We start from the raw sequence: 23,973 nt of genomic DNA on the forward strand, positions 1-23,973 counted from the left end.
TTTACTCTGAAGGCAGGTGATTTAGTGGGTTATTCGAGGGCTCAGATTAAGGGTATTATACATTGAGCAAGAGCTTCAGAAGCTAGGGGTCCAGATTGAATCCAATGTCGATAATAAAGCTGGAAAAATAACTTTGGTTTGGCTATTTGGCACCCCTTTTTAGGTCTCGCTATTCGATGCGCATGCAGCTTGCGAGACTATGGGGGCTTAACCACTCTTTAACTAACTTGCAAGGAATCGTGGCGATTCCTTGCAGTGCCCGTGACTTTTAAGCTCAATGCGCATGCGCATTGAGCTTAAAAGCGCGTGCACATCAGTTCCCTCAGCCGCACTCCAGGCCCCTGCTGCTTTCACACCCTCTCCCTGCTCCGCCCCCTCCCCTGCCTGCCTTGTCGCATTTCTCCTCCCCCCCTTACACTTCTTTCACTGCCGCCAGGCTGCTGTCACTTAATCTCCCCAGTGCCCCACCCCCATCAGTGTCCTAACTACACTTCCAATCCTCGCTGCCTCACCGCCTCCTCTCTATCCCTCTCTCTCCGTTCTTTTCCCATCTCTCCGTCCTCTCCTCTCCTTTTCTCAATATTCTTGTTTTCATGCTTGTTATACACGGGGTCTGTGCTGTGTTTGAGCATGGCGCCGCTTATTTCCATTACACCCTGCCATTGCATGCATGCATGCACACCTTGAAAAGGCTTGCCCGTATTTTCTGCGGAAGACAACAAGGGATCAGTTGCCAGCTTTGCAGGACCGTCCTGTGATGACGATCACCTGCCTTTGTGAGCCGCTGGAAATTCAGAGCATTCTAGTCGGTAAACTTTCTTCTTTTCCAGTCATGCTCATTATTATAGGCTGCCAAGCACTTCCAGCCTGCCATATGCTTCAGAGGGTTGATATTGCCGCACGCATTCATATTTAAAAAACGGGCGGCGCTTGATTTTTTATCACGGCAACCGCGTTTGGTTGCATGATTCATTCTCTATGTCTCTGTGTTTGATGCATAGCGCTGCCGCTCCGACACACTCCAGTGGGACTAGTACTAGCGCTGCGCTATTAAATAAATACAAAAATAAATTGGTAAGTACTTTCCAAATCCTTAGTGTAATTACGTATATGGTCAGATACAGCTGACATTATTACAGTGCAGACCCATCTCTTACACAGCGGTTGAACAAACTCCCAAACCTGCCTCCAAATCAGTTTAAGGTAAGCACTTGTGAAGTGATTAAGAGGCGTAGGTGCCACTGCAGAGTCCCTCGGTTTTACTGTCTCGTTGTCCTGTGTGGGGTTGCTGTGCAGAGGGCATATGCGAACAGATGTCCCACTCCCACAACTTCCAATGCCCTCTCCTCTCTTACTTCTTCCCTTGTCCCTCCACTTCCATTTGGCGTCTGACCTGCTAGGAGCCGTTTTCCCTGACAGAGTTTACTATGCACCGCACGTTAGATAGAGGGTCCTGTGTCAGGGCCAGTAACAACAGTCAGTGAAGGCCTGCGAGGCGTCACGTTCTACAAACCACTCAATGTTCGCAGAGAAGATTTGCAAAGCCCTGGTTTTCAGCCAGAAAATGAGTTTACAAATAAAAAGGAAAACGAAAGCGTAGCTATGGCTTTGGGAATGTATTTATTGTAGTTTTGTTCGAGACGAACCCACGTCAATGGGGTGTCAGAGTCCTGTACTGACACATTAGAACAGAGTGAAAAGAACATAGCAGTTTGTGTGCCTAATATTAACACAGCTATTCAACGACGCCCTCTTCAAATCCGTAGCTCTTTTCCTTGTTTGGTAGTCATTACCGTCTTATTTGTATTTTTGTGAAATAATTTCTAAATTCGATGGATGAAGGCGCAGCAGGAAACTACCTGAATTAAAAAGCAACGAAATCATTTTGTTTAATTGTCTCCTCTCCCAATACACTTGTAAAATCAATGCCTGTGACTGTGGTGTTTGAGCGATTAATTAGAGTTAGTTACCTTCAGTGTCATGCAAGGCTTGAAGTTTCATGTTTTTATGGCCTGCCAGAAGCTAGAACTGCCGACTTAGAAACTATGCAACCAGGTTTCAGTCCCAGCATTGCTCGGACCTCTGCCATCCCTAACCAGTGCCAGGCTAACTTCCCCGTACCGTCATTGTTGTCAGGCCAGGTATTTGGGTTCTTTCAGTTACAGTTGCGTGCATTTATAGAGTATTTTAATGCAAATGCTACTTACCAGTATGCATCTGTTCTTGGCATGTAGGGCTGCTGACATTCATATCTGTGCATAGTCCGCCACCTAGTGTTGGGTCCGGATGATTGCACATTGTTGTCCTGGAAGAGTCTTCGAAGTATCACGAGATAGGTGGCTCCTCCCCTGGACTACAGTGCGCATGGGCATCGCCTCCATCCCCAGATTGTTTTTAGCCATAGGCAGAGATGGAGTGAAGAAGTGAGTGATGACCATGCTATGAGCATATGTTTGTATATGAATACATACTGCAGCTGCTACAGGCGCCGGGGAGGAGGGTGGGCGATATGAATGTCAGCAGCCCTACATGCCAAGAACAGATGCATACTGGTAAGTAGCATTTGCAGTTCGAGGCATGTGGGCTGCTGAATTCATATCTGTGCATAGAATACATAGCAGTCCCTCCATTAGCGGCGGCCGCCCGTGCCAGCTGCAGCAGTCTGAAAAAGCGTTTTTAGAACAGCCTGACCAACAGCTGCCTGTTGTTTTGAATGCACGTCTACACAGTAGTGTTTAGTGAAAGTATGTGTGGTAGACCATGTGGCTGCTCTACAGATGTCTTCTAAGGGAATGTTACCTAAGAACGCCATAGAGGCCCCCAACTTCCTAGTGGAGTGGGCCCTCGGTGGTATAGTGAGAGTGCGCTTTGCTTTAGCGTAGCAGATCTGAATGCACTTTACTATCCATCTAGCTATTCCTGCTTTGGAGATTGCATTTCCCTTGTGTTGTGTGGCAAAAGCAACAAAAAGTTGTTTGGTTTTGCGGAAATCTTTTGTCCTGTCCACATAATACATCAAGGCCCTCTTCACATCAAGGGTGTGGAGCATCCGCCCCGCCAGCGTCTCTGGGTTTTGGAAGAACACCGGCAATTCAATAGTTTGGTTCATGTGAAACTGCGAGACCACTTTGGGTAAGAACTTAGGGTTAGTGCGGAGCACCACCCTGTTGGCATGTACCTGGAAGAATGGTTCTTGGATGGTGAGCGCCTGCAGTTCGCTAACCCTCCGTAGCGATGTGATTGCTACCAAGAACGCCACCTTCCAGGTCAGAAACTGCAGCTCGCAAGAGTGTAGTGGCTCAAAGGGAGGACCCATCAGCCTTGTAAGAACCACATTGAGGTTCCATTCCGGAGCTGGTGGAGTCCTTGGTGGAATGACTCTTTTGAGTCCTTCCAGAAAAGCCTTGATAGCAGGGACCTTAAAGAGTGACAGGTGTTGCCTATTTTGGAGGTATGCTGCCTTAGCCGACAGGTGAATGCGGATGGAAGAGTAAGCTAGATTACACCGATACAGGTGAAAGGGGTAACATATGATGTTTTGAATGGAAGCGTCTAGCGGGTCAATGCTGTGCTCCACGCAGTAGACGACAAACCTCTTCCATTTAGCCGCATAACAAGCTCTAGTAGTGGGCTTTCTCGCCTCCCGAATGATGTCCATGCAATCGGGAGGAAGATTGAGGTAGCCAAACTCTAGGACTTCAGGAGCCAGATCGCCAGGTTGAGCTGTTGCGGATCTGGGTGCTGAATGTCGCCATGGCTCTGCGTCAAAAGGCTGGGAGTGAGATGAAGCCTTTGATGCGGTACCACGGAGAGTTCCAGAAACGTGGTGTACCATGGTTGGCGAGCCCACGTCGGAGCAACCAGGATGAGCGTCATCGAGTGTTGCCTGAGCTTGCGTGCCACCAGCGGTATCAGAGGTGCTGGGGGAAAAGCGTACGCAAATCTGCCTGACCAGTTCATCCACATCGCATTGCCCTGTGATTGGGGGTGTGGGAACCTGGCGGCGAAGCTTTGGCATTTTGCGTTCTCCTTTGTGGCGAACAGGTCTATCTCTGGATGACCCCACCTTTGGAAGTACGGTTGGAGTACTGATGGATGTAACTCCCACTCGTGCATCTGATGGCTGTGTCTGCTGAGCAGATCCGCCATCTGGTTGTCCTTGCCTGGGAGATGTTCTGCCATGAGGAAGATGTTCCTCTGAATGGCCCACTTCCACATGCTCTGAGCCAGATGAGACAGCTGTGGAGAGTGTGTTCCCCCCTGCTTCTGGATGTAGTACATGGCCGTCATGTTGTCCGTCCGGATCAACACGACCTTGTTGCACAGATGTACTTTGAACGCCTTTAAGGCCATGAAGATTGCCATCAGTTCCAACACATTGATGTGCATCTTCCTTTGCTGAAGTGTCCATAGTCCCTGCACCGTGTAATGGAGTACATGCGCTCCCCATCCCTGGAGAGAGGCGTCCGTTGTCAGGATGATCTGTGGGACAGGCTCTTGGAATGGTCGGCCCTTGCAAAGGTTTTGTGGATTCCACCAATGCAGAGAGTTGTACGCCCGACCGCTCACCAACACTAGGTCTGTCAGTTGCCCATGAGCCTGAGTCCACTGACGTGCCAGGCACTCCTGAAGCGGACGCATATGTAGTCTCGCGTGCGGGACAATGGAGATGCAGGAGGCCATCATGCCTATCAACTGCATGAACACCCTCGCTGGAAGCGAGGCTTGTGGTCTGAATCGTTGGATCAGCGCTTGGATACTGGCGAGTCTCACTGAACTCGGCTGCGCAGTGGCTGCCAGAGTGTCGATTGTCGCGCCCAGATACTGTCGCACGTGGGCGGGCTGGAGATGGGACTTTGGGTAGTTCAGAGAGAATCCCAGATCGTGCAGGAGGTGAATGGTGCGTGACACGTGGTCTACGCACTGCTGTTCCGTCTTTGCCTGAATAAGCCAGTCGTCTAGGTATGGAAAGACATGGACGTGCTGGCGACGGAGATGCGCTGCTACAGTCGCTAGGCATTTGGTGAAAACTCTCGGTGCCGTGGTGACCCCGAACGGCAGGACTCTGAACTGGTAATGCTGGTCTAAGATCTTGAATCTGAGATACTTTCTGTGTGAAGGATGCAGGGGAATATGGAAATAGGCATCCTTCAGATCCAGCGTTGCTAGGAAGTCCCCCCGTTGAAGCAGGGGAAGCACCTGCTGCAATGTGAGCATATGGAAGTGCTCTGAGTTGATGTACCAGTTCAGGGGCCTGAGGTCCAGGATCGGCCTGAGTGATCCGTCCTTTTTGGGGATTAGAAAATACAGGGAGTAAACCCCTGTTCCCCGTTCTTGCAATGGAACGAGCTCTATCGCCCCTTTTTGCAGCATGACCAGTACTTCTTGCTGCAACAAGGTCAAGTGCTCGTCGGACATAGCACGGCTTCTTGGCGGTATGTCCGGTGGAATGGACGTAAGTTCTAGACAGTACCCGTACTGGATAAGAGACCTCACCCACCTGTCTGTGGTGATGGACCTCCACGCCGGCAGGAACTGCTGGAGTCTCCCCCCGACAGGTGTGGTGTGATCGGGGGGAAGTGACAAGACGTCACTGCTTGTTGGAGGTGGTGGACCTGGAGGCATTGTTTCCACGTCCCCTGCCTTTGATATTATTGCCTCTGTAGCCACCCCTGCCCTTGTTGTTGTTATACGAGGACTGGGTGTTACCCTTGTAGTATTGCGTGGACTGGGATGCCTGGCCTCTTGAGGTGCCTCTTGAATTGGAGCGGCGAAAAGAACCACCCCGAAACTGCTGACTTTGTAAAGCCCCCATAGACTTGGCGGTTTCGGTATCTTTCTTCATTTTTTCTAGGGAGGCATCCACCTCGGGGCCGAACAGATGGTCAGGATTGACTGTTTGACCCAGTATTGTGGTTTGTATGTCGGGTTTGAACCCAGAAATTCGAAGCCAGGCATGGCGTCTAAGTAACACGCTTGTATTGATAGCCCTGGAGGCAGTGTCTGCCACATCTAGGGCACTTTTGATGGATGCATTTGTAATGAGTTTACCCTCCTGAATGAGCATCTCCCCCGCCTCCTTGTATTGGTCAGGCAAGTGTTGCAGGATGGCCTCTAATGTGTCATAATGGGCCCTATCATAACGTGCAAGCAGGGCTTGAGTGTTAGAGATCCTCCAGATGTTCGCTGCCTGTGCAGCAATGCGTTTGCCTGATGCCTCAAAGATTTTTGACTCTTTGTCTGGGGGAGGAGCATCACCAGTAGTCTGCAAATTCGCCCTCTTTCGAGCGTTGGACACCACCAGGGAGTCCAATGGCAAATGTCCCTTAATATACGTGGGATCCGTGGGCGCCGCCTTATACTTCCTGTCGATGCGAGGATTGACCACCCGCGCCCGGGTGGGCTCCTTGAATACCTCCTGTGCATGCTTCAGCACCCCTTTGAGCATCGGTAGCGTCTTGACTTGCTTTTCGGCTACCGAGAAGGTGTCGACTAAGAAGTCCGCATCCACAGGGTCTGAGTGCAGTTCGACGTCATGGTTCGCTGCAGCTCTCTCTATTAATGCATTAAACGCCGCCGAGTCCTCTGTCGGGGACGTCTTCGCGGCGAAAAGTTGAGTGTCCTGGCCTGACTGCGGGTCGTCCGTGTCGCCTCCTGCTGTCCAGGGCACCTGCTCCTCTTCCGGATCCGAGTACGCAGGATAGTTGTACTCGTCGTCCTCCTCGTCCACATCAGGCACTGGGGAATGGGCCGGCGAGTGTTCCATGGCTTGTGGAGACAGAGGTTCCATCAGAGCCGAAGAGTCCGCAGAGCACCTTTTGTTCTTAAGTGGAATCCTAAAAGGTTCCAATGGCGGCTCCGACGTAATCTTTCGTTTGAGGAGCGACAATTTTCCGGTGTTGGCGTCGATGGTCACCTCACGACGTTCCTCCACCGCGAGCGGTTGGAGCCGAAGCTTCGACACCACCAAGGCAGCCTTCGGCGTCAATACTTCCTGAGAGTGTCCGCTCTGCTTAGGCGCGAAGGCCTTCGGCGCCGACTTGGGAGGAAGGGTAAAACGAATCGGCGTTTGTTCCTTGGCAGGCTTCGGCGTGGGCCTAGGCACTACAGTGTCCTGGCTGGGAACAACAGTGGACTGTTGGATCCGCTTTAAGGATTCCCCCACCTTCTTTGTAAGGGATGCCGAGGGCTGAACCGTCGCGAGCGACTCTTCGTCTCCGAGAGTCCGGTCGCCGGTAGGCCTCTTCTTCGGTGCCGACGCCCCCTGGCCTGGTGCACCATCAGCGTGACGCTTCTTCGAAGCCGTTTTCGGGTCCGCGACCCCTTTCGGTGCCGACGCAGCCGCGTCGGATGCCTTCACCTTCGGCGCCGACCCAGAGGGCTTCGGGTCGGCCATTTTGGCGCGGCTCTTGTGGTCGGCCATTTTGGCGTGGCTCTTCGAGTCGGCCATTTTGGGTTTCGTGGAAGTTGACGCCTCCAGAACCTTCTTCACCAACGCCACTTTCGGTTTCGGTTTCGCATCCGAGGGTGCGGGACCAGTTGGCTTCACTTTCGGTTTCTTGTTAGAAATGTCCGTGACCGGGCCCGGAGGCGGGGACGTAGGACTCATAGTAAGATCTTGGGTAAGGCCCGAAGGCGATCCCTCGACCTGGGCCGTATGACGGGGGGTAACCCCGGAGACTGGTTGGGGATGCTCTTCCTCTGAGCTATCTCCCATCGTGGCACAAATCAGTTCGTCGTCCCCTACCTCACCGGAGACTTCGTCGCAGGCCTCCTCATCCGCGTCGTAGGTCTCTTCCTCGGACGCGGGGCCAGAGTCCGACTCTTGTACGTCGAACTCTTCCTCGACCGATTCCTGAAAGATGTCATCAGGTGGGGGCGCCGAAGCCGACAACTGTGCCTGGAGTCGATTAGCCCGGCGAATCTTCAAAGTTTTCTTACTCCTAAACTTTGAACACGCCATGCAGGTGTCTTCACGGTGATCCGGTGACAAGCATGTGTTGCACACGGGGTGCACGTCGAGGTGCGAATATTTTGAGTGACACAGCGGACACTTTTTGAATGGAGTCCGCTCCATAGCAAATGTGGTAGTGTAGGCCCGTCCGCGTCGAAGCACGTGGAAGGGCAGTAGGAGATCGGAGCTGAGAGTCAGTAAGAAAACCCGAACGTAACTATACCGACGCCCAGCCTAAAGACCTTTTGGTCTCAAGTAAAATCGAACAACTATCGGTTCCGAAGGAGGGAACCGAAAACACATCCGAACCCTATGGCGGAAAAAAACAATCTGGGGATGGAGGCGATGCCCATGCGCACTGTAGTCCAGGGGAGGAGCCACCTATCTCGTGATACTTCGAAGACTCTTCCAGGACAACAATGTGCAATCATCCGGACCCAACACTAGGTGGCGGACTATGCACAGATATGAATTCAGCAGCCCACATGCCTCGAACAGTCCTTTACTGCATTACACTTCTATTCTTCTCTACCCTACAGCGGGTGTCTGATGTTGGATTAGTTAACAGTGGTATTGCTCACAAATGGGTTAAGATCGGGTCCTGCTAAATATTTCATTAAATTTCATTAGCATGCCTCTTTCACTTTCCTAACTACCGTTTGCAAGTAATTGGTGCAATAAGTGCTGAATATGGTTTGAAGCAAATTGGTAGCTCTGCATTTTAATAAATGTTCTGTTGAGTTTAGATTTGTCAGGTGTGTTGGGGCAATGATGAAGTGGTGACATTTAAACAATGTAATCCCATTTTTGCCACTTGATTTTATTTTGATTTATAGATTTATCCGGTCTTTAATTTCAGGGACAAAACGTTTTCCTGATGAGCCGGCCACTGACTCACAACCACAACCACACACACAACCACAACCACAACCACACAATAAGACACACACGACACACACACACACACACACACAACCAACCAAAAGCACACACACAACCACACACACAACCACAAACACACACAAACACATATACAACCACACACGCAGGCCACAAACACACAACCACGCACACAACCACAACCACACGCACACAACCACACACACACAACCACACACACAACCACACAAAACATTGGCATAACCAATATGTTTCCCATTTGGGACCTTATAAGAGTTTAGCCCCGCAACAGTTGATGTAGTTGCACAAAGGATATTATACTGCATAAATAAATACTTAGAAGGTCCCAAAAGCAAGCCCTATTGGCCATGCCAATGCTTGTTCTCCCTCTCCCCATCTCCCCCTCTGCCTGCTCTCCTCTCTCTCTCCCTCCCCTCTCTCTCCCCTCCGTCCTTCGCTCTCGTCCTCCCCCTCTCTTCTTACCCTCCCTCTACCCTCTCTCCCTTTCCCTCTCTCCATTTCCCTCACTTCCCTCTCCTCTCTCCCCGTCTGTCTCTCTCCTCTCTCCCCCTCTCTCTTCTCTCTCCCCCCCCCTGTCTCCCTCTCTTTACCCTCTCCCTCTCCCTGCTCTCCTTTTTCTCCCTCTCCCCATCTCCCACTCAGCACCACCACAGCATCACTCAGCACCACCACAGCATCACTCAGCAACACCACAGCATCACTCAGCACCACTCAGCAACACCACAGCATCACTCAGCACCACCACAGCATCACTCAGCACCACCACAGCATCACTCAGCACCACCACAGCATCACTCAGCACCACCACAGCACCACTCAGCACCACAGCACCACTCAGCACCACCACAGCATCAATCGGCAACACCACAGCATCACTCAGCACCACTCACCATCACCACATCATCACTCCGCATCACTCAGCACCACCACAGCACCACTCAGCATCACCACATCATCACTCAGCGCAACCACAGCCTCACTCAGCGCAACCACAGCCTCACTCAGCGCAACCACAGCATCACTCAGCGCAACCACAGCATCACTCAGCGCAACCACAGCATCACTCAGCGCAACCACAGCATCACTCAGCGCAACCACAGCATCACTCAGCGCAACCACAGCATCACTCAGCGCAACCACAGCATCACTCAGCGTAACCACAGCATCACTCAGCGCAACCACAGCATCACTCAGCGCAACCACAGCATCACTCAGCGCAACTACAGCATCACTGGTTCGAATATGTTCTTTCAATGTTTCAAGCTGTTTTCAAAAATGTTAATATTTCACTTTTGTTCTTGAATTTTCGTCACAATAAAAAACACTGAACATCATCTTCACAAAAGTTAATTACAAAAGTTTAAGCTATTGCCATTACAAATTAAATAAAAGTATTAATTATTTAAATAAATCAAAAACCATTGTTATTTGTAATATCAATACATCTATTGCATTACAAATGCTATAGGTGTCACATTTGCAAAAGTTATAACTATTGGCATTGTAAATGACAAAGCTATTATTTTGGCTATTTTAAAAAACAAAACATTAAATAAAAAAAAGGTAATTTATAAGACCAATAGCTCAAACTTTCCTAATGCGAGACAGGAGGGATTAGTTGAGTCTCTCCTTTTGGTCTGTCTGCGCCGGGATGCCCCAGGGTAAGCTGAGCGCATTATAAGTTTCATATTATTATTATTAATTATGGTTATCAGTCTAGAACAATTCCCTCTTAGTGGCAGGCAGCATTATTTTTCCACTACATAAGAAGGGGCCAGCTACTTTTCCTTGGGATTATAGGCAAATGATGCTGTTTTTTCTATTGGATTTTTTTTGTTGCTAAGAGCCTGTTCAATCATTCACAAAACTGAGTGGATGCCAATAACATTATTAAGTGGGAGCAGGCAGGTTTCAAACCAAAAACAGTTCTACCTTAGATTAAAAAAAAGCACAGCCCTACAAGTGATTTTGCAAAAATGTGCGATACCTCAGAATATGCTTCTATATGCGCATATATTGAATTTTTCTGTTTTTAACTGTGTAGATAGACCTACTCTGTGGTGTAACCTCGGGAATTTAAAAAAGCCTGATCATAGAATCAATCTTATAATAGCGTTTCATTCTTCTACCTGCTGCCATGTATTACTTTGAGGTGACCATGGGCTATCACCAGACATCTAAACGAATAATGGTTTTAAACAAGGATGTTTTTCAGCTCCTTTACTAGTTTCCTTCCAATTTATGATTTATCCATGGCATTGTATGAACCCAGACCCCCCCCTCCTCTCCCCCCAAATTAGGTCACCATAATATAGATTCTCTGCTTCATGTGGATAGCATTGTGATCCTGGATCTAACTCCCACAGGTTTACAGAAAAGCCTGGATTGTGTACTTGGGTATGCTGAAAGTCATTATTTAAAGATCAATAAAAGTAACGTTATGGTCTTTAAAGAAACGCTATGTAGGTTGCAGATACAATGTTAATGTTTTTAATAAGAGAAGAGCTGGGTAGAAATTTCTCCGCTAACCTCTCTACAAAGGAACACATCTTACTGGATAAGCGATGACCCAGACAAATGCACTTTCATCGCTTTATAGGGCTTTAGGACAAAGACATTTTATTAATTTAATTTCCATATACAGTGCAAAGATACCCCCTCTTTTGCTCTACGCTATTGAAGTCATTGATTTTAATTATTGGAATTTTTGCATACAATGGGGGAACATATATTTAATAAAATTAGTAATTTAAATATCCTTGCACCAGCAAACGTTTCTCGCCTCGAACAGGGTCTTTTGAGTATTTACAGCCACAGTGAGAACGGCAGTGGAAGCGTGCCTGAAAGCTTTCGATGGGAGCTATTGGAGGTCTAGAAGCGGCGGCTCGACGCCCCCCCCCCCCCAAAAAACCTGCAGAGCTGCTTGAGGTAGACGTTGGGGCCCCCCACTTAAAGCATACAAACAACGGGTACGCTAAGGGGCACCATAAAGTGGGGTGGAGGGACTCGCCTGACCTCCCCCTCCCCCCTGCATCCAGCTCAGCAAATGTCGATAGCGCCCCAACTACGGAGGCTCAAAGGAGAAGCGCAGCTGGGACTGACAGACAGATTCCCCACAGGATTAGGGTGTAACCCATTGGGGAGGGGAGGCTAGGGGGGCTCAAAATCGAGGAGACTGTGTATTGTGGCGCCGGAGCACTAACACCGCTATGGACACCACTTAGCGGGCCACAAATGTCCCTGTTCTTGATCTGCCTGGTTCTTTGTTGACTATGTGACTCTATGGTGTTTAGTCTTTTTTGTTCACGTGTTACAAAGCTGTGTTTTTTGTATTCTGGTTACTGATGCAGTTCTGTACTATTGCTTGCTTATTGTGACTTTGCAACGTTCCCCTGATGTTCTTCCCCCTGGCCGGTCTGCCTAACCCGATCAGCATGCTAAGCCCTTTTATTCCCCCGCCTCCCTCTATGATCCATAGGACTGTTACTACATTCAGCCTATGCTCTCTTCACCCTTTAACTCGCTGTTTACTGCTAGCCCTCCCTTTTTAGACCATGAAGGTATCTGATTTCGATAAAGTTATGGTCTTTTTGGCAGACTATTCATATTATTTTCTTGGCTTTTTCCTACTCTCTTCTCCCCCATTCTACTGTATAGGTCCTCCCCTACCACTCAACTGTGCCTAAACGGCCTCCATGAATGTGCCCCTTGCCAAAGCACTCCCTCTCTTCTTGTTGGGGAGGGGTCTAGCATTTTTGCTCCGGAGTCTCAGATTCTCCTCTAAAAGAGTCCACAGTGTTAAGGGATTCACACGGAGAGGAAAATGGCCTTTATTGGCCTCCTCTTAGATGCCCCTTGCCGAAGCACTCCTTTTCCCCTTGTAGGGGAGAGATCCTGCATTTATGCCCTTGAGTCTCAGATACCCCTCTGAGAGAATCCACAGTGTTAAGGGATTCACACATAGCAGAGGTTTGGGATTGTTCGCATTATCACTGGTAACTAAGCATCGCACACCGTGATAGGCGCTCTTTTTGAAACCTTTTTAATGACCTCGTGAGGCTGATACTTTAGCCGTCTGATGTACCTCGGCGACCGAGCAAACTTTGGCCGATGACCAGTGGAGTTGCTCTACGCAACTATTGAGGAGTTTAGCTCTGGTTCCCCCTTGGCCGGCACCTACCCTCCGGATCGTCTTTATTCTTCCTCTTCTATTCCTTTCCTCCCTCCCTCCCTCAAATCTGTCTCCCCCTGCCTGCTTTTTCTCCCCCACACCTTTGTTATTCATGTATCCCCAGTCACTACGTACCTGAAACTGTAGTTATTATGTAACTATGTTTTGAAGCAATTCTACCTACTCATGTAAAGCGCTATATACAACATTTTTTCAAATAAATAAAATAAAAAATAAAACTTAAAAAATTTACATTCGGGGGCAGGCCAGTGTCCTCCGATGAGGTCATAGGCTTCTGCTTAGTAAAGAACTTGCTTTTAGAGGCCTAGTTGAATTTGGAGCATGGAGTTCACTGGTTTTTCCTAATGTTTCGCATGAATATCTGGCCAATAAAAAACATTACCAGAGACTTAGGAGAACATTATTTGTGATTTATGCCGGGACTTCATACAAACTTTAGAACATGTACTCTATGTTTGCACCCACTGCGTTTTATTCGCGGCAGTTTATTGAAACCGTAATTTCTGAAATATGGTGTTCGATCCTCACAAGAAGGATTGCATTAACTACTTGATCCTGTGAATAAAATTATGCGCTTTAAAATATTGCTCTCTCAAGAGTTTTAAAAAATATATAACTGCATTTTTTTGTAAAGTGGATATCGTTGTACATCTGTAACATCTGTATCTAATAATAAATTCATTGGTATACTGGAATTGATTGATTGCTGCCATATAACCTCTATGTGACGAGTCAAACTTTCATTTACCTGCTACACACAAGAATTGCATGTTTTCCGTGGTCTGAGTGTGTTGACGGCTTCTGTTTTGATGACGCAGTCTGGAGTTGCACAGCCATAAATCTGGGTTTCTCCCTTTCCTGTCTCAACTCGCCCCCCTCTTTGTTCCCAGGACCTAGTTCATGGTGCAAGAATATTCTGAACAGTACCTAGAATGTGAGGCTTCAGGACTCAGCAGAACCGCCTGCTAGGATTCACCCATTCTTTGGTCTTGAAGCATATAACCCTTATAAACGAGAAAATGTTTTCAAGCCTGGCTGTTGGTACAGGCATTTCAGAACCAGCAGGGAGGGAAGGAGAAGAGGCTAACAGAGCACAAGCTAAGAACTGGTATTGGAAGTCAGTATGGTCGGAAAGAAACAAGTTTAAAGAGAGTGCGGCCATCTAAAAAGGAACACAGTAATGTATGAATATATACAGCAAAGTGATTAAGTAATATATAACAATGCGTAAGGACAGTGACTTACTCAAGCCGAGTTATAGGGTGCAATTTCCACTGGTCTCCTTCTTCATCATAGAACGACCGGTTTGTGATCTTGTTCTTCTCCTCCAGAGGAATAAAGTTCTCAATGATCAGGTGCCTAAAGAAAGAGAAAAGGGGTAATCAATGTGTTTGGTGTCCTCCATCAACCCATTTTATACTCTTTTACAGTACATAATATAGTCTGCCAAACTGAAATTAGACCCAGTTTCCTTTAAAAAAAAAAACAACAATCGGCACCACTCCGATTGCCAAAGCTTTAAGCGCACATACACCTACTTGAGCTTTAGTTCCCTGGTGAGCTCGTTCTGCGTTTGCTCCAGCTCCTGGCGCTCCTTGATGTGTTCTTCCTGGAGGTCATGGATTTCTGCCTTCACTGCCTGCAGCTTGGAGAATAGCTGGACCGAGCAGAAGATGAAATATAACAGAGTAAGACACTAACAAAAGAGGCTTGGAACAGATATCCCCTGCCAATGCCACCAATATTTAAAGCAAACATTTGGTTTATTACATGCACCAATTCCACCTTCCAAGTAAATGGGTCATACCTTTTTCAACTTTTTAGTTTTGATGTCCACTTCCTGCTGCAGTGAGCTGTATGTTTCCTTTAGCTCCAAGGTCTCCTCATCTCGGCTTTCCATCTGCTGCTGCATCTCTCGTTCTCTACGTTTCTACGGAACACAAGTTTGGTCAGATTCAAGTAAGACCATTACAATGGTTTGCAAGCCAAGACTCCTTACAAGAAGCCCTGGGATCGTACAGTTATTTTCTTTTACATACAACTAGGATCCTTAACTATCATTTGAAGACCAATTGCTCAACAAGGAGTTTTCTTGGCTTGCTCTGCCATTTCCATTATCCTAGTTGGATCCCTCACATACAACAATTACAAAATTGCCACAGGTTAAGGCCAAAAACAAAGGATTTCCTTCTTACCTGCTCTGCAATTTCATGCCTTTTCTGTTCTAGAATTTTCTGTTGCTCGTTTGTGTGATCCACTATGTTCTTTCCTCCAACAAGAAGCTTGCTCTCCATGGCCTGGAAAATAAGTAGCCAAAAAGAGAAGCAAATGTAATCTCTAAATATCCACAACATTTTACTGATTATAGGTACGCACACAAAAGAAAGTAGAGCGCCAAGTCTGAGTTACTACACAACACTTATCAGAACTGCTGGCTCGTGTCGACCAAGTCAACGAACAATTATGGAGTGAGACTGAGCACAAGACCATACCCCAGGATACTTTTTGTAGCCATTCCATCTTACAGTAAACCTGCTGTATCCAGCGTAGCATCATAATTTATCCAATTTCCCACCCTATTTCATCAGCAACCCAAACTATTGCTCATACAGATCACGCTCTGCAGGGCTCACCATTTTGAAACTTTTTATACTGCATGGATACTGAAAACATTGCATAACAGTAAAAGCAAAAGACAAAGACAGAACATTTGGTCAGACACAGTTCCACAACTTTAGTCAGTAATCTTTGACAGAACCAAACATTATGGGCAGTCTTGAAGCGGTGACATGCCACACCAAAAACCACCCCCTCCTCCAGGACCCACAACCCTTCCCAGAGTCTCCCTTTATAGGTCTGTGGAAATGTAGTCCGGCTTCAGTCCATCTCATGGTAACCCCTCTAGAGTTCCCAAACCTTCTAGAGCTTACATGGGCATCCGCATGCTGTAGAAATTTTCTTCTGCCCTCATACATCAGTCCATGTTACAGATCCAGTCTTCTCGGCGCCGCCGATTACCCCCCCCCCCCCCCCCCATAACCCAATTATCTCTATTTTGGCTATGACTAAGGCTATGTTGCAGAACAATAATGTATATCTAGACAGTGTCTGCTCAATTTTCTCCTTCAGTGCCAACGGACGTCCATGTGTGTGTGTGGTGAGAGACCGGATGTCTGTGTGTGCTGGATGCGTGCGCTTATGTAGCTCTGTCCGATCAATCTTCCTCCATTTTCTGTAACTGTACAGATGCACTTCCCTGAGTTGCTCATGTTTCCTCTTGTTATGAAACTAATATATCTTGTTTACTGTTGCATCGCTATTGAACAAGTCAATTTCATGGACTTCAAGGCGACAGCACTGTTTGCAAAATGCTTAATAAAAACTAGTAAAAAAAAAAAAAATGGATGTCAGGTTCTGATCGCCTCATATTCCCAGGAAGATCAGTGCTGGAAAAGGGAAACATTCTCTCAAGCTACCTGCATATTCACTTCTCCAACTAAACACTAGCAATCCCATATAGTGTGGATCAATGTTCCCACTTGACAGCCTCTCAAGCACTCTCAATGTCAATCCTCCCCATACGTAGCAGCCTAGTTCTAGTGAAATATGCTCTGTGGGGAATCTTAAACGGTATTAGGTGGAACCCGGCCCCGATGGCCATCTCACGTGGGTTTCAGCACGCCTTGTCCCAGCACCCCTCCTCTATGGTATCTAGATCCTTTGCCCACTATTACACTAGGGCCTGCAGCAGAAGTGTGGAGTTAGCAATGAATGTTTTGTAAATCTGGGATACTGCCTTTGTTCCCAGCAGGACTGCGAGCAGGATATATTTTATAAGGGTCTCCTCAGCTGCATTTTGTGGGCTGGCCCTAAACCTCGTGAGTGCGTGGCACACTTGTACACTGAAGTATTGGCTGTCAGTGACTTCATATTGTCACCGGAGTTCTCGGAACAGGAGTGATCACTGGGAGCCCCACATGTCCCCCTCATTCGAAATGCCTAGTAGATCTCATTATCTCTGTCCCTCCAAGAATTGGAACTTCATCAACTCATCCGAGTCCCAAAGGGGAGGCTCCAGTGTCACCCTCCCATCCCACGAGGTGGGTCGCTGTCCTCCATGTAGCAATAACTAATGTTGTTGGGGATAGATGTCTGGCCAGTTTACTCGCACTGTACAAACTGTGAACGTACATCTCCCCCTCCCACTGATCCATTTCTCTTATATTTGCTGGCACTGCAGGCTCTTGCTTGAACGGACCCAGTAGTAAAGCAGTAAGTCCAGGAGTGCTATACTTATGTCGTATTGGCCCCCTTTAAGGGCCATCAATGCCCTTCTGGGAACCCCACCCTCTTCGTTTTAGAGCAGTGAACGTGTCACAGTGTCCACCAAAGGAAAGAAGGTCTTGGGGACGTCAAATATCATGGGCTGTAAACCACAGAGTAATTTGGGAAACATCACTATTTTCTAAAGAGCGGCCCTGCCCAGCAGCTAAATAGGGAGGCCCCCGCCAATGTTCCATGTCTCTACTGTACACCTCCAGGATCCGCCCCAGGTTCCACCTGTAGAACTCGTCAGGTGTTACGTGGATGCCCAGTTACCGGAACCCTTTCTGCACCCATACTAGGGGGAACCTCCCAATCAGCCTGCAACTGCCACAGGGTGACCAACAACACCACAGACTTGTGCCAGTTGATGTGGATAACTAAGTATGTCCTGAAGATCTCTAGAACTCAAGGTATGGATTTCCAGGGGTCGGCCAGGAAGAGCAGTATATAATCTGCGTAAAGGAAGAACACATTTTCAGTTTGGGTCCCATCAAAAGCCCCTCATCTGAGCATCTATCCTCACCCAGAATGCCAATGGCTTCAGCACAAACTGCTAATTCATCCTACCCCAAATGTAGCATGCGGTTATCCTGTACCTTGGCCACAGGGTTTGTAAATAGTATCCATAACCAGAGAATCCCAGGCCCACCCCCCTCTTCTGCAAGATTGTGACTAGATAAGCGCCTCCATTTAATCAAAGGCTTATTCAGCATCTAGGGACAGGATGACCACCGGCTCTTGCATTAAGAGGTACTGAGCATGGGGTTTTTAGAAAATTAGGACTAGGGGGGCGCACTGCCTGGGCTAAAACGTTACAAAGTGTGTGAAAAGCAAGAGTATCGTTGTGTAGTGCGTAAAGAGCAGACGGCAAAACCTCCTTAACCGTCTAAACAAGTCAAAGACAAGACAATTTAACAATAAATAAGCTCTCGCAACTACATATGTGTATATCAAAACAAGGTTCAATGACCAACAGTAAAAAAGAAAACGCAGAAGCAGGTTCTTTGGTGTGATACTTCTTGTTACAGCAAGTTGTTTACTTTTCTCCAGACTTTGAGAAAGATATCAATCGCCGACACGTGTTTCGTCGTGTGTGGGTGAGTCAAACACGACTCTTCAGGGCTTAAACTCCCAATACCACAGTGTGGTTGGAGTAAGTCTGGGTCTTTACAAGCTCTGTTTCAGGCAAAGGGTATTCTGCGTATACATACACAGACGAGGCTGGTTGAAAGAAAGATCAATGGTAGTATCGGAGTGAAGTTATCATATCCCCTTGGTAATCCTGTAGAGATAGTGTAGCGCTGTATCCCGCTATGCCTTCAGGCGGGAAGCCGGGAGGGGATTCCTATTTCGTGCCAATTTTGAGGAAACGAGTAAGTATCCTCTGAGGCGGTGTGCCGCTTCTGGCAATCCCTCCTCTGTTTGTTCCCGGCGGTCGTCTCTCGTGTACGTGTCGGCGATTGATATCTTTCTCAAAGTCTGGAGAAAAGTAAACAACTTGCTGTAACAAGAAGTATCACACCAAAGAACCTGCTTCTGCGTTTTCTTTTTTACTGTTGGTCATTGAACCTTGTTTTGATATACACATATGTAGTTGCGAGAGCTTATTTATTGTTAACTTGCATTAAGAGGTGTCTAGTTAAGCAGCTGAAAAGTCGCCATAAATTGTGGCGTGTCGACCTTAGGGCCATAAAACCCATTTATCAATGACTTGTAGGAGACCGCTTGCAAGGATCTTTCCCAAATCTTAATCAATATGTTGAGCAACTTAATGGGTCTCTATAAGGCACACTGCTTTGCAGGCTTACACTGTTTATGCAAGAGCACCATGGTCGCGGATCGTAAATCCCATAAAAGTGAGATTTTATTTTGACTTCCCTGCAACACTAGAGGGCTCATTTTGGCTTTGAACAGTTGCAAAATGGGTTCAAACAAACAGCAGTCTGGATCTTATCATTTTAAGACTCATCCATTAGAGTCTATGTTGTTGATCCTTCCACAACAACTACTGGATCCACCCGTTCTCAATCCTGATGGGACCTTCTGATCATGTTAGACCATCCCACCATTCACCATGCTCTCTCCCACTATGATACATCACAATTGCGCACCGCATTCCACAGTGGCCCCCACAAACAGTTTTACTGAACCTCTAGTATTCCAGCGGCCCAATGTGTATCCTTTCACACCCCACCCTCTCTTTTTCTACATGGGCTATCCTTTATGACCGATCACAAATTATTTCACACAGCCCTTTTCTGTCACCCGTTCCCCTTCCATTTTCCCCCTCTAAAAAACATCCTGTCAGGCTCCGAACACCTAACCTGTTGCGAGTCTTCCCAATTTCCAATTTTGATGGACCATCTCATGTCCCATCCTTCATTGATCATCTTTTTATGCCCCTTGAGGACTCCCCTGTAACTTTGAGATATATCATCAAAATAAACCAAAAGTGACTCACCATTCCCTTTGTTGCACCCAAACATACTGATTAAGTGTCTTTCATTTATTTGTCCACATCAATGTACACTATACTATTACCACTAATGCTTGCATTTCAACAACAAAATTAGAAGTTCGTGAAAAAAATACCATTCAAAACAGTATTTAGCACAGTAAATTATGTAACACTACAACCTCCACCTGGTAAGATGCAAAGCTTAATAAACATTCCTGTAGAATGAATGTAGATCCATTTACACTTTTATAAAATCTGCCTTTTTTTAGCAAATGTCAATTTTTGATTAATCAAAAATCCAGTAGACAGTCTGGCTATTTATTTACTGTGTATATAAAATCTGGTGAAGTGAGACAGACCCCCCCCTCCCCTCAGATCTCCACTGAGTTATTCCAAGTTTACGAATCCCTTCACCACACATACAGTGAAGAGTCGGCCATAATATAAAGTAAAATTTTGCTTGTGCATAATTGTATTCCCATTAAACAGCCCACCCCTTTATGTTTTCATTTCCAAAATTATATTGAAATCATATGGCATGAATGTCTAAAATTATTCCCTAGTTCAAGAAAACATGCTTACAGAAAGGAGCTGTATGCATATATCCGGAGTTAATTCTTATGTCCAAGGAGCAGAGGTTTATAATAAAAGAATGCAACATAACTTCTCCAAATAAAAATGTGGGAGTTGCACCATATGATATAAGACGCCTTTTAGTGGAACAATTGGAATGCTGGGCCTTGAACGCCAAGGCTATATTTTACACCTTTGCAATCTCTTTTTTGACAGTCTATTTCACTGTCCTTCAAGTAAGAGACTGCTACAAACCACCTGACCAATGTCCACCTACCTTTCAATTTGTAAGGCTGGTAAGTGAATAAGTACAGCTAAAGCTCTTGACACTTTCACACCGATGCCAGGAACCATACTACATGTTTGGGACACACCTCCAGACTTACAATTCCACCTAGACACACTTCCAAACATGCTAACATGCAAACTTTGTGTTGTAACTAATGCCGGGGAAGATTTGTTTTGGACAAACAAAGTCAAAGCACAACTCCCAGAGGGCAAATTCTTAGGGCAAAAAAGGGATTACCTGAAGGTATCACACATGACAAGGAAGTACTAGCAATTAGCACATGATGGTGCAATTCAATTGGAGTGATTTAACAGCGCATACCAAATTTCAAAGCACTGTTTTATGGTATTTCCCCACAGCATTGCAACATTTGAAGAGGATACGTGTATGGTAGGGAAATATCACAACTAACAGTACATCTATTTGACGAATCCCCACCAAATGCTCGATTTCCTTTTATTACCCACCTTGACTTTAGCACCCAGCATTTCGGTGGCTTCCTTCTCTCGCTTTAGATCATTCATCTTCTTCTCCTTCTCCTTAAGCAGCTTCATCTTCTCCTCTGCCACCAAGCTGTGATCTTCAACAATTGCTTTCTTTTCCTTCTCCAAGCGCTCCTGTTGCTCCCTCCAGTAGTCTTCTTTATCATCTACTCCATCCTCACCATCATCCTCCCCATCAACCTCATCATCATCAGCCTCTTCCCCATCGCCTCCCTCATCTCCCCCTCTTCTCCTGCCCCTTCGCCGAAGTTTGCCCACTGTACGCTTCTCTAGCTGGGCTTTCAGCCGAGCAATTTCTTCCTGGAATTCCCGAAGTAGGGCATCCTTGGGATCTTCATTTACTCTAGGCTTGTTTTTGATATTTTTGGCACGGTTGGCATAGCGAAGGGTGGTTAGAGTTTCTTCCACATTGTATGATGCTGGGCCAATGTTCGCCACCATCACTGTTTTAGCATTGCCACCCAAAGAGTCCTGGAGCAGTCTTGTAAGTTTTGAGTCTCGATAGGGAATATGAGTGCTTTTACCATCCACCAAAGCAGAAATAACATTCCCCAAGGCAGAAAGAGAGAGGTTAATCTTAGTAGCTTCTTTAAGCCTTTCCCCCTGAGCACCTGTCTTGGACTGGCGCTCACTTCCAGCAAGATCAACTAGGTTTAACTTCCCCACACGGATGTGATTCTCTCCATCGAGTCCCACCTCACTGCACTCTACTGTGATCATGAAAATGGCATGGGAGCGAGAGCTATGCTCATTCATATTAGTTGCTCCAACTGAACGGTTCTGGTTTCCTACGTTCATTACATGCTCAATCTCTTTCACACTTTTAGTTACAAATGAGGACAGATCTTTCACATAGACCCCCGTGTCGGGTCGCTCTTTCAGCTCCAGGCGCTTGCTCTGATCCTTTGACAATAGGTCCCGTATTTCTTCCTGGTAAATTTCTAAATAAGATGCCCTGACGAGGTACTGCTGATTCTGAGACCGTGAGATGTGCGTGAATATATGTTCAAAGGAGTTGGGTATGACCCCTCTTTTCTCAGGGTCATTACGCACCCCTTCCATGGTGAATGTCTTACCTGTTCCAGTCTGCCCATATGCAAAGATAGTGCCATTAAAGCCTTGCAGGACAGAGTCCACCAGTGGCCTGAAAGTTTCATCATAGAGTTCAACTTGCTTTGAGTTGCAATCATAGACTGCATCGAAGGTGAACGTCTTGGGTAGCTCATTCGTGGCACCTCTAGAGTTCTTCACTGCCACCTGGCCAAACTTGACGTTCACCTCTACGACCTTTTCATACCCTCCAGTCAATTCCTTGCTATTCATAGGACGACACCTTACAACCACTCGGACAGTTTCTAAACTCTTTAACTTGGACATGATGCGGAGGGGGACAGTGCAGGCGTCTCTGATATGCAACAGGCCAGTACAGCAAGAGGTCCTAGAAAACAAATGGAAATCGGTTTGAGCTCAGCTTGAAGCATAACTAAGTGCATACAGACATTTTAACAACTGAACAAAAAATATACCATAAGGAAACACTTCAATCTAGAGCTCGTCTTCTTACTTACTGAGAAGACACGTGATGTTTTGTGGCTCGGGTGTATCTCTCACTCAAATCAGATTAGTTATGCACATGGTTAGCAGCAAAATGGCAAGCTAGGCCAAAGCCTTGCAAACAAATGTTAGGAAGTAAATACTGTAATTACCAGCTCCCCCATTAACGCTTTTAGAGGCCACTGAACGTCCATTTTCAGCGCGCATAATATGAAAAATACATGGTATGGATTGGTATCCAAACAAGATATCGGAGTAAAAATATTGTGTAGACAAAATATTGTGTCTAAAATATACAGTTGATATGTACATTGATACCATGGTGCTGATGGAATTAATCTATGTAAAACTCGAACTGAGAGTACATAGTGACAAATCAATCGGCTAGTAAAACTGTTGACGTTTTAACACCGTAATAAAAAATTTGTCAGGGTCATCATCAGGGCAAACAAGACAATTGAAGCAACCTGCAAAAAAGAAAATAAGCCAAGCTAATCAGTATATATCCTGTTGTTACTACGCCTATCTTCCTCCCTGATGTCACTATCCACTTTCACTACGTCGGATTTGGAGCACCTGCTATTTGTTTTATCATCTGATATGGTGAATTTAATTATTATTAAATTTATACGGTTTGAACTTAAATGTGAACCCAAACTTCCCCCCCACAGGGTAAAATAGTTTTGTTTTGCATTCATGGACCCAGGTTCCCAGGACTGCGCCTTTATTTTTTTGTCACCACCACATGACCGCACCTGCAGAGAATTCCATCTGCATATTGTGAAAACCTTAAAAACTTGTTGCTTTTTCTCCATCTAGATTTTAACCTTCACTGAATTTGGATCCCTTTATAACATCATCTGAAATTAATGAGTGCTAAGGAAAAGACAAACTTTCCCTTGCTTGTAAAATGAATAAGCCATAACACGGGTTAGAAACACAGAGGTATAAACGAGAACGCTATTTTTATTTAAAGGACATGTTGTAAACAGTACTGGCAAAGTTAATAGGTCTTGTCTTTGAGACCTATTGGCTTTGGCACTGGGTTTAGCCTAACAAGAGAGAAAACAAGCATTTGCAATGCAGTAGGTCTTGCATTTGTGAGAGATAGAACGTTCTAATAGAGAATGTTTTTCACGTATGCGTTTTGTTTCAGTGTAGTAGATGAGTGTGAAGTGGAATTATGTGGGCGGTATTGGAATT

The 23,973-nt window shown here is 46.4% G+C and overlaps 1 protein-coding gene across 1 annotated transcript in view; it reads right to left on the reverse strand.

Annotated features, from left to right (window-relative positions):
* KIF3B (kinesin family member 3B) overlaps nucleotides 1–23,973 on the reverse strand; it is a 105,689-nt gene that overhangs the window by 39,852 nt on the left and 41,864 nt on the right. The window contains exons 2-6 of the mRNA XM_086932671.1: nucleotides 21,181–22,654; nucleotides 15,263–15,364; nucleotides 14,875–14,997; nucleotides 14,606–14,724; nucleotides 14,313–14,426 (exon numbers count right to left, since the gene is read on the reverse strand). Coding sequence (XP_086788797.1) covers nucleotides 14,313–14,426; nucleotides 14,606–14,724; nucleotides 14,875–14,997; nucleotides 15,263–15,364; nucleotides 21,181–22,593 — 1,871 coding nt within the window. The 5' untranslated portion in view covers nucleotides 22,594–22,654. The remainder of the gene's footprint in view (nucleotides 1–14,312; nucleotides 14,427–14,605; nucleotides 14,725–14,874; nucleotides 14,998–15,262; nucleotides 15,365–21,180; nucleotides 22,655–23,973) is intronic.

This window comes from Lissotriton vulgaris, chromosome 7 (assembly GCF_964263255.1).
Source record: "Lissotriton vulgaris chromosome 7, aLisVul1.2, whole genome shotgun sequence".
Taxonomy (NCBI): domain Eukaryota; kingdom Metazoa; phylum Chordata; class Amphibia; order Caudata; family Salamandridae; genus Lissotriton; species Lissotriton vulgaris.